This window comes from Onychostoma macrolepis, chromosome 10 (assembly GCF_012432095.1).
Source record: "Onychostoma macrolepis isolate SWU-2019 chromosome 10, ASM1243209v1, whole genome shotgun sequence".
Lineage (NCBI taxonomy): Eukaryota > Metazoa > Chordata > Actinopteri > Cypriniformes > Cyprinidae > Onychostoma > Onychostoma macrolepis.
The window spans coordinates 6,607,328-6,618,899 of NC_081164.1; the positions used below are offsets into that span (position 1 = coordinate 6,607,328).

General features: G+C 37.4%; 1 protein-coding gene across 4 annotated transcripts in view; it reads left to right on the top strand.

Moving 5' to 3' along the window:
- Window positions 1-7,799, top strand: part of mrrf (mitochondrial ribosome recycling factor) — an 18,813-nt gene extending 11,014 nt beyond the window's left edge. For all 4 annotated transcript variants that reach the window (XM_058788506.1, XM_058788507.1, XM_058788508.1 and 1 more), the window contains 3 exons: window positions 1,704-1,795; window positions 5,636-5,798; window positions 7,031-7,799. In XM_058788506.1, coding sequence (XP_058644489.1) covers window positions 1,704-1,795; window positions 5,636-5,798; window positions 7,031-7,108 — 333 coding nt within the window. In that variant the 3' untranslated portion in view covers window positions 7,109-7,799. The remainder of the gene's footprint in view (window positions 1-1,703; window positions 1,796-5,635; window positions 5,799-7,030) is intronic.
- Window positions 7,800-11,572: the final 3,773 nt, after the last annotated feature.

Here is an 11,572-nt window from a genome sequence, read left to right on the forward strand (position 1 = left end):
ACATAATACTGAAAAAGACCCTGCATAGTATTAAGGGGTCAGTTTTTATGCTCAGATGACCGTAATATCATATGCGGCCATTTAGGGTGTCAGGAAAAACTGGCCATTACCTAACAGGCCTGCAAAAAAACAACACAGAGGTGACTGGCCTGGGCCGAAAGCAAACAGCTTCATGATTGTTCTAATCAATTACACACTCTCTGAGAAGAGGCTGTTGTTTTCCAGTCATTCATTAAAGGGCCAGAGAAGGTGCAGCCTTGTTGAGAAACCCCAGTGGCTGTTGTGTGTTGTGGTGCAGAGAGCAGTCATTAGCTTTCGCTCTCTGTGTGCCTGTGTGGTATCCAGGATCATTAAGAAAGTGAGGTTTTTTTTTAGCCCACAGTTTCTCAAGCTGACTTTGAACCCTCTTCTCTTTTTAATCACAAGTACAGAGGGTTACTTCTGATTTTTTTTTTCCTGCTTACTAACCAGAACAATACTGGTTTTACCGTAAAATTATGAACCACTAGGAAGTAATGATGGATGACGATCAGAGAGAAATCGCACGCGCACAATGCCTGTAAGTGAGTCAGACCTCACAAGAAATGCATATTAACATTAGAGGAATGTGTGTACAGTACATGCGTGTATACTTTTTTGCCTGTTTCTTCTTGTTTGGTGAAGAAAAAGGTTAATTGTATGAGTTATAATAATTTTATAGTTCCATTATTAATTCGTACAACAAAATTCTGTGGTGAATATGTATCTTCATTTACACTCTGTCATATGAATAACCAGTCAATAAATAGACACATACACAGTGTACACAGAACCAAACTCAACAGGTAGTTAATGACGTATTTAAACGCATATCAGAGTTGTGTCTGTTCTATATGTGCGGGGCAATAAAATCGCAGGGCATGTTTTGACTCATTAGTGTTGCCAGATCTTCCTAGAAAAAAACAACAAATAAGAAGAATCCCACAATAACTCAAATCCAAATAAAATCAAATTAGCCACATGGCAAAATATTGCGACATGCCTGCCTGGAGCGCCCTCTGCAAAGTAGCCTTTGGATACCAAACATGAGAGACACCTGGCATGGTGTCAATCATTACAATTTCAAGAGTGAGTTCTGTTCCGTACAAACACAGAACCATAATTTAGGGGATTCAATTTTGTTGTTTAACGCAATAATAGGCATATACAGTATATACTGTGCAGTATGCACTAGTATTCCAGTCTAAACAGACTAAATCCACTATGATGTATACACACTAGACTGCCTGCACACAAGTTCAGAGTGTAATCTCAGGCTAGTCTGGCCACAGGAGTTGTAATAGGTTATGAGGTGAACAGGCAGAAACCCCCGACACAGGGTCACTGTGGGTCATCGCCCTGCACTGAAACCTCTCAGCTCCGTCCCACGGGATCAGGCGCTGACAGCGCCCCGCGGCACTTCCTACACCACACACTCCACCCCTCTGCCCCGCTCTCTGGAGCTCCATCATGGGGAGATGCTGCCCAGCTCCTTCTGGATCAAAGGGCCCAGGGTCGGGGTACTCCACCGATCTGGAAGGGGGTGGTCTAGTGAGATATGAGGGCTGGAGAGATGCAAGGTTTTTTCAGATGGTGTGTGAAGGTTTTCAGCAGGTACTGCAAGCCCAGCTGGCTGTCATTAGCTCTGATGTGTGTGTGTGTGTGTTTGTGCGATGTGTCCTCAGGCCATGGCAACCGTCACCCGTGCCTTACAAGAGAGCAGCATGGGACTCAACCCGGAGGTGGAGGGCACCATCATCAGGGTGCCTGTTCCCAAGTGAGTGTTTTACCGCCCAGGGCCTGAATCCCCATGACCACTCTCACCTTTCCTTTTAACAGCACTTTCTACAAGCTTTGTTTGCTTTCACTCCAGTTCCTGTCTTTCTGTCTCATTCTTAATCTGTTTGTCTGTGCAATGCTAATGTCTCTTTAATGTGTTTTTAGCTTGCTAAGGCATGCATCATCATTGGTTTAGGACATTTTGGTTTTAGAGGGATTTTGGGCCCTTTTCTTAAGTTAAGACTGGAGTTAAGAAAGTTAAGACTTTCTAAATCTTAAGACTGGAGACCACCTAGACCAGCTGAAACCTGCTGGGCTGGGAGACCAGCTTAGGCTGGTTTTAACTTTTTCAGCAGGTTGAAGGAGTGCCTCTTTTCACTAGGGGTAATAAACAATCACCCTAGGAACAATGCAGAACAGGGCTGTCACTAATGATTATTTTGGTAATCATAGGGTGACCATACGGTCATTTTTACAGGACGTGTCCTTACCAGGATTACTATATTGCTGTTATTGCTGTATATAAACTGTTTGCACTTTGCAGATCGATCGTTGTATGACATTCACGAGAGCTATAGAGAGCAGAGCAGACGGCTCCTTATGCATTCGAATCGCTCTTGCGGTACTTTGGTGTCATACAATGATCGGTGCGCAGTGATGCTTCAAGTCGAACAAACAAACAAGTCACCTTTATTTATATTGTGCTTTTAACAATACAGATTGTGTCAAAGCAGATTTACAGTATTAAATGGGAAAATAGTGTGTCAATAATGCAAAAGGACGATAGTAAACACTGTTTTCAATTAAAGGCAGTTCATCATTGAATTCAGTGATGTCATCATCCAGCTCAGTTCAGTTTAAATAGTATCTGTGCAGTCAAGTCAACGATATCGCTGGAAATGAAGTGTCCCCAACTGAGCAAGCCAGAGGCGACAGCGGCTAGGAACCAAAACTCCCTCTGTGACAGAATGGAGAAAAAAAAACCTTGGAAGAAACGAGGCTCAGTCTTCAATCAGCAGCACTAAACCCGGAAAGCGCATATACTTACTTGCCGGGCAACCAGCCAAAATAAAAGCCTGCAGATTTTAAGGTTGAAAATGATGAAAATTCATATTAAAAAGTAGTAAATATTTGCATTTTATTTTTAAGTTTACTATAAAATAATTGTATTTGTATTTAATACTCCCTTTTTTTATTTTAAAATAGTATTATCACAATTTATTATTTTGTTTATTATTTTATTTTAAAAAACTAACTAAATAATGTGCAATAATATTATCACTATTATTAATTTATTTTTTATAGTTATATTTAATGGGTCACACTATGTGCAGTGTGAGGACCAAACCAAATCTCCAGGTTCTCTTATGAGAACCAGGCTGAAAAACGTATGTGCACCCCTGGATATAATCCTTGTTTAATATTGACTAAACATTTAATTCAAATGTTCACTTGATCTTTAATATTTGGCCATTTCTTAATGATAGAAATGCTACGGCCACTGGCATTTCTTGAACAAGAACATGTGGACATCAAAACATGCAAACACAGAGCGAGGGTTTAAACTTTTATTTTGAAGTTGCAATGAACAGTTTGCATATTGAGAAAGATAATGATGTATTCTCCTGTGTTGGCATAGGTTTATAAATGATTTGCCTTATAGATCTGATAGAATGGTGCACATTGATCCCAGATGAATGTTATAATAAACCCAAATCCAACCCAACAATATGCAGAGATGGAGTTTGAGACGCTCCACACATGTAAATGATAACTGTTTGTGTGGAGCAGCATTTACTGTGAACAAAGCTGCTCTGAGATGCACGTAACCTACACACATGTAAATAAACTGCATATTAAACTCGCTGCGCATATATTTATTTAATTGAATCACAGCCTTTGTGAACTCACAATAGCATTCCAGTCGGTCGGACTGGAGTGAGACCATCTCTCAAGCTGACGAAATCATCCTTGCGTCTTTTGACCAATCAGAATCAAGATATGGCCATCCTCTTACATCAACCCTTCGCAAAGACCTGCCCCCCTTAGTTACTGTTGCTATGTCCAACAAGCCATGCCGCTTTCATACCACATATCATGTTCTCACGCAGTGAAAAATACATTGCGGAGCAAAGAGGAAACTGACAACATGCTGACAGAGACAAGACAGAGCAGGTTACTTTTGGTATGAAACAAAGTTTCCTCTTTAAAAAGAAAGAGAAAAATCAGTTTTTTTATTTTTAAGAAATTCAAACAATAAATACCGTTTTGCAGATCTTTAATGTGTCGTGACAGATCTCTGTAGCGCCTCAGTTCAAGCGGCACGTGAACCGATCATCTCTTCATTCGATCATCTCAAAAATGAACTATATTGCATCCCAAATGACGCACTATGCACTTATACATGATTTACTAATGCGCTATGTACTCAACCATGTAGTGTAGTGTTTTGTCATTAATAAATGGAGTCTGATAGCCCCTACTCCTCCACAACGCAATTAACGCCGTGACAGTTGAGTGCATGAAGTGTTCAACATTCCACACTTCGTTTTTTCGGTTATTTAAGTGCATCATCCGGGTATTTAAAGACCGTGTAAACAATAACATCATGCTCATTGTTGTACCCGTAGATATGTATAGGTTAAATGCCCCATTCGACCGCCCCAAGCAGATAGACGCGTCCACCATCTAAATGATAGGGAATCTACCTATATGTATCTTGTACCTGCATGAATGGTCATGTGATATGCATTTTCGGTTGTGCAGTGTAGACTGGCGTTTTCACTGCATTTTAGAAACGATCTCAGTGTAGACGAGGATCGTTTTCATTTTAAAACTAAAACGCACTAGTGTAAACAGGGCCTTGGTATCAACTGTGCCAGCTACATAGCGCATAACCATCCCAAAACAACCATTTAGAACACCCTAGCAACTGCATAGTGACCCCCTAGGAACCACCTTTATCTAAACACCATAGGAACACCTTGGAAACCACTCATAATACATAGCATAACATACCAACTGCATGCTTTTCTTAATGTTTGTTTTTATCTCAGTCCAGTCATATCCTGTTCTTTTCCATATGATAGAGGCTATGTATATTTTCAGACTTGCTCTGGGAAAACTCGCCTGTTCTGTTAGTGTTTAAGATAGCTTTGTATTGTAATTTTTCATGTTCCCTTCTGTTATCTGTACACTCTCTTTTATATGTGACACAAAGAAGCAAATGCAGCGGTCTTGAACCTCTGAGCGCCGCTGCTCTTCCCTGCCAAGCCAAAGAGTCTCGCCGCACGGCCTTCATTCTATTAACCACAAAACTGTTTGATTACGAGGCCGCGCTGCAGCTCCAGCTCCAGCTCCAGCAGCAGGTGCTCGTCTGGCAGCGTGTTCGGAGGGGCCGAACGTCTCGCCCGTAATCAGTGCAGCCTCCTCGCATGCATTTGCATTTCTAAAGAGAGCGGGAGGCTTGATTGGCTCCGAATCAGTAATTATGAACATTGTTTGCAGTAAACAGACACTACTCTTGGACTGTTTGCAAATGGCTGGCAGCAAAATGCCAATTATAAGATGGGGAAACTTCTACACCTACAGCAGAATTTGGGCGAGAACAACAGTTTGTTGATTGTCAAACTTTTTTTTTATTTTCAAAGACCGTGCTTATAGCTGTTTATTGCTTGCAGCCGTATCATAAACACAGATCTGTCATAAGCGTCATGATATCAAAGTGTAAATAACTTTAATGTAGTAACTCATCCTCTAAATGTCATTTGGTCTAAAAATATAAATCAGCACAACTGATCTGAAGATGTTTCAGTGATTATGTGTATTTGACGTCCAGGGTGACGCGCGAACACAGGGAGAATCTGGTGAAACTGGCGAAGCAGTTCAGTAACAAGGCCAAGGATTCGCTGAGGAAAGTACGAACCAATGCCGTCACGCGAGTGAAGAAGAAGTCCAAAGAGGGCATCTCTGAAGATACCATTCACTTGATAGAAAAACAGGTGACACAAATGAGGATGAACTAAGAAATAAATAAATTAATAAATATTAATTATAAATTTTTATTTTATTAATATCAGTAGTAGTAGTGGTAGTAAAAAATGTTAAATGTTTTATTATTAATAAATGAATATTAACTTGAAGGTATTGAAAGTAGTAGTAATTGTAGTAGCAATAATAATTATAATAATAATAAATATTAATACTTGTTTATTAATAATAAATTCATTTACATTATTATTATTAGTAGTAGTAGTAGTGGTAGTAGTAGTATTAATAATAATAAATAATGATATGCTTTAAATATTATTATTATTATTAATTTAAATGCATAAAACAACAACAATAATAATACAGTATTAATACTTATTTTATTAATAATGAATTAATGTTTATTATTATCATTAGTAGCAGTAGCTGTAATTTTAATAATTATTATTACCTATATTTTTAATTATTGTTTTATTAATAAATATTTTTTAAAGTAGTAGCAGTAGTAATAATAATAACTAATAATAATTAGTATTAAAATACATTATTAATAATTATTTTATTAATAATGAATTCATGTTTATTATTATCGTTAGTAGTAGTAGTTGTAATTTTAATAATTATTATTACCTATATTTTTAATTATTGTTTTAGTAATAGATATTAATTTCAAAGTAGCAGTAGTAATAATAATAATAAAAATATTTTATTTCATGTCAGTACTATTAAATTAATGTACATTAATAGTAATGGTAAATAATTATAATAATATTTTAATTGCTGTTTTATTTTAATTAGAACGTTTTAGTAATAGTAGTATTACATATATTAATATAATAATCTTTTATTAATAAATTCATATAGATTATTACTAGTACTTTTAGTAGTTGCAGTAGTGTTAATAAAATAATAATTAAAATGTTATTAATAATTGTTCTGTTAATAAATAGCCAATAATTAGCAGCTAGTAGTAGTACTGATGCTGATAAATTTTATTATTACTAATAAATATAATTTAGCATTAGTACTAGTAGTAATAATAATAAAATAATAATACAAAATATATATAATAATAATTATTGTTGTTTTATAATAAATAAATAAACCAACCAACCAATAAATACCCACAAGGTATTTTTTTGTAGTCACACAAATATGTAATTGTGTAAATATTGTACGGTATTTTTTGTATAACTAGTAACCATATACATTTGTTTTGTCTTGTGTTCTCCAATATCACCAGATTCAACAAATGGCAGACGGTTACGTGGCAGACATTGACAAACAGCTGGCCACTAAAACCAAGGAGTTACTCGGATGACAGCGAGGCCTTCCAGACTTTCATAATGCCCCCGACCCGTTTGTCTCGCTATCATCAGGTCAAAGGCAGTCAGCTGTTCTTGTGACTGGAACAAAAATCCCCCAAATAGAAAACAGTTAATGATCGTGGTGATGGAAGCGGCGAAGGTGGCGTTTTGGATGGTGTTTGGGTGTTTTTCTCGTGCATAAACAAATGTTGGCGTGGCACGCCAGTGGTTTATGGTGCTTCTTGTGTTCACATCTCCAAACAAACAAACGCAGGACAAATGAAGTTTTAATGTGATTTGGGGTACTCCTCCTAATCAAAGCGATGCCACAAACGTGGTGTTTATGTAAAAGGCACCGCACTGAATGTAAACGCTGTGGTCTTTACAGGAGGCTGAAAGTCACACAGGATGGAGAATGAAAGCACAAAGCAACATGCTGCCAACATTTGTTTCGCATTCACAATATCGGCCTAAAAATAGTCATTATTTTCATCTATATGATCAGATCTAGCAATGTAAACTGAATAAAATGCATCAGTTATTGTCCTGGTGCTGTAGTCCGTGTGTGTGTGTGTGTGTGTGTGCGTGCTTCGCCTTTTGAATCATATTTCCACATCCGCTGTTCTTTGTTTATTACTGTTGAAACTTAATGCCCAAGATTATTCTAGAATGGCAATGTGAAATATATCTTCTTCTACCACAACATTTCTGAATTCTCAGTGCTGAATACTGATTCTTATTGGTTGATGAATGTTCCAAGGTTTTTCGGCTACTCTCTTTAAAATAAAAGGGGATTTTCACAGAAAATGCTATAGAATAACCATTTTAGGTTTCCTGAATAACTTTTCAGTGAACAGTAACCATTTGTAACTAAAATTTTAATCAAAACAACCATTTTTCCTGAGTGTAAAGAACATTTTAATCATCTGAAGAACCTTTTCTCACTATAAAGAACATTTTATGCGATGAAAAGGTTCTACACTTTTAAAAATTAAGGTTCTTTATTGGCATCAATGGTTCCATTTAGAACATTTAACATCCATAGAAATTTTCCTATGCTCTTTATAGTGGAAAAAGTTTCTTTAGATTATTTAAATGTTCTTTAACCACAGGTTATTTTAGGAACGGTTTACTGAAAGGTTCTTTGGGGGAACCAAAAATGGTTCTTCTTTTGCAATACTGCATAAAGCCTCATTTGGAACCATAGATGCCAATAAAGATAATTCATTTGACTAGTTGCAGGGTTAAAAAACCATTAAGATCTGATAAAAAATGGCAAATAATTTCAGCAGCTGGACAAAGGTGAATGGGGTGAATGCTTAGCCAAAAATGGCAATAACTTGACTAGTCAACAGGAACTTGGGCTGTTTCTAATCAGTTGCGTATAAAAGAAACAAAAATGTTTAAAAAAAAAAAAAAAAAGTTTGCGATAAATATAAATAACTTGACTCTGGGGCCATTGACATTTTTTAAATGAAAACAGCTTTGTGGTTGCATTATCGCCTCCTGATTGCGAAATATTTTATTAATACAACATTCCGTCTTCAGTTTTTCCATCCATGTCCAACAGTATTTCTCGGCAGTAACCGAAAAGCATTGTCTCTAATGGATGAAAACGTGGGGTCACTAAATAAACAAAAGTTTAGAGGAGCTAGTTCGCAGACAGAGGAAATGGGCAGGTTTCCCCCGGTCCATATGTCAGCAATTTGGGGGCATTGTATACCTTGGCCTGAGAGAGAGGCTCATGATCGATGGAGGGGTGAAAATCCCGAGTCGCTGGCTCCGCACGCTGCCCCGAAAATTGCTTTCAGCTGATAGCTTCATTTCACTTGACATTTATCAAGTGGATTACTGTGTGTTTCTCTGTTTACCGCTACCATGATGGAGAGGATTGCGATAGCAGCGGGGAGACCAAATGTTTTTCCTTCTGTGTCGCTGGAAATATATACATGTAAATTAGCTCTGTAAACTCTTGAATTGACAGTAAACTCGCATCGCAGAAATATATACGCTGCGTTACGTGGACCGTCACCTCTTGACCCGTGTCGGAACGGGGTCAGTGCGCGTGCAAAATCAAAACGATACATCTGCTATTAACCGAGGCAAGTGTCCAGCGGCATTTTCTGTCTTGCCATGCAAAAACGCACGGAAATCGTCCGTATTTCCCCCCTAGTTTGCATGTAAATGAGTTGGGACTGTACTGCATTATTCATCCTCTCAGTCTTGTGACAATGCTAGAACACTGATGTGCTGGTTAGGTGGGAATATGAGCACTTTACAGACAACGGGGTCTCCAGCGAAGGAGCAGAGCGGTGCTATTATACTTTCCCTGTCCGCGTACGCTGATTACGGTCCACGCACGCATCCGTACGCGGAGATAGTTACCGGGGGCCTCGAGAGCGCGTTTAATCACTTCAGTGGCACCGAATTGGCTCCAGCACGCTCGACGCGTCCTCGCCTGAAGTGCGCGAGCCACCCCGACCGCCTCATCAAGAATCCAATCAGTTTAAGCGCGAGATGCACTTCGCTGGAGATGAAAAGAGATTTTCCGTTGGGATGTCGGTGCCATAAGGGCATGATCACTGCATATGCAAAGTGGAAGGGAAATTAGCGCGGATTCTCTTCCCTCTGATAGTCATGCATATATCAGGGGAGCGTGTAAGGAGTTCAAAACGAAGCCTTTTCTGGCAAATGCATTATTCATTCTTGATCTCGGGTCAATCTGAGCGCTTTTTAAAGAATTACACAACTTAATATGTGGCTTGCTTGTGAACTGCATTGTAATGCAGGCATGATGATAGCCTGCGTGAATGCGCGGTTAGATTTAACCGCCGCGTGCTCATGTCACTTCACACTTGAATTGGACTTCGAGCTCGCTGCTGTTATTCGATATCAGCCTAACAAACTTTTCCTCCCTGATCATTTATTATACTGCTTGTGAGGAAACACAGAATCGAAATCCCTCTTCTTCTTCTTTTTTTTATTGCAAACCCTTTTTTTCTACAGTTTTCTGCACACTCATGGAATCTTTCAAGGTTCTTTGTAATGGAAAAAGAGGTTCTTTTAGATTATTAAAATGTTATTTACACTAAGAAAAACAATGGTTCTTTTAAGAACTGTTCACTGAAAGGTTCTTTGGGGAACCAAGTTGTTCGAAGGCAAAAAAAAAAAAAACCTTCGGGAACCTTTATTTTTAAGAGTGTTGATGGAACTTTTAACATTTCAAGAACCTTTAACAACCATGGAACCTTTTCATTGCACAAAAGGTTCTTTAGACTATTCAAATGTTCTTCACACTAAGAAAAACAATGGTTATTTTAAGAACTGTTCACAGAAAGGTTCTTTGGGGAATCGCTGCTAGATATACTGTACATATTTTAAGATATTTCAAAATCTATACTTCTTGTATGCAGAAATGTGACCCTGGGCCACAAAACCAGTCTTAAGGTGCACGGGTATATTTGTAGCAATAGCCAACAATACATTGTATGGGTCAAAATTATCGATTTATTTTTCTTTTATGCCAAATATCATTAGGATATTATGTAAAGATCATGTTCCATGAATATATTTTGTAAATGTCCTACTGTAAATACATCAACACAACTTAATTTTTGATTAGTAATATGCATTGCTCAATATTTAGATTTTTTTGCACCCTCAGATTCCAGATTTTCAAATAGTTGTAGCCAAATATTGTCCTATCCAAACAAACCATACATCAATGGAAAGCTTATTTATTCAGCTTTCAGATGATCTATAAATCTCAATTTGAAAAAAAATGACCCTTATGACTGGATTTGTAGTCTAGGGTCACAAATGTGGTTGGCCATTTATTTCTTGCATCTGTTGAAAGTCCCAGTGACATTATTTGACATTATTTTACTCAGTTTTCTTTCCTTGTGTTTACATATTTCCTAATGAAATTTGGGAGTTGAGACAGGACAGATTGATGAACTTATCCCTTAAAAAATGTCTCTATAATAATTAAAAAGTAAATTAAAAATGGACAGTAGCCACAGCTTTGAATTAATGATTTGCTCAGTTCAGGTGGTATTAGAGAAATTAAAAGGAGGGATATGCTCATTTTGGGGCCATTTGATTGGACAAAATGAGAGATCAATCTGTGTTTTCCATGAAGTGGAAATATGGACTTTTTAATATGTTATATTAAATAATATACAATAGTCAACATTTGAAGTGAATCAAAAAAGTTAATCAAAGTTGTCCTATATGACAAGAACGCATTTTGGTTTTAGGACAACTTTGTTAAAAGGTTTTGATCCACTTCAAATGTTGACTAGTGTATACTTAAAGCTTTATATATTGTTTAATCATGTTAGTTACTTTTTATGGAAAGTATGCATTACATTACTTTTGTGTTAGCCTACGTTTTGTCACCTATATGCTGGGCTTGCGTATTAATTTTTAATAACAAAAAAAAGTTATAGTTTTGTCAACTGTAAAGGCCCTTTCAC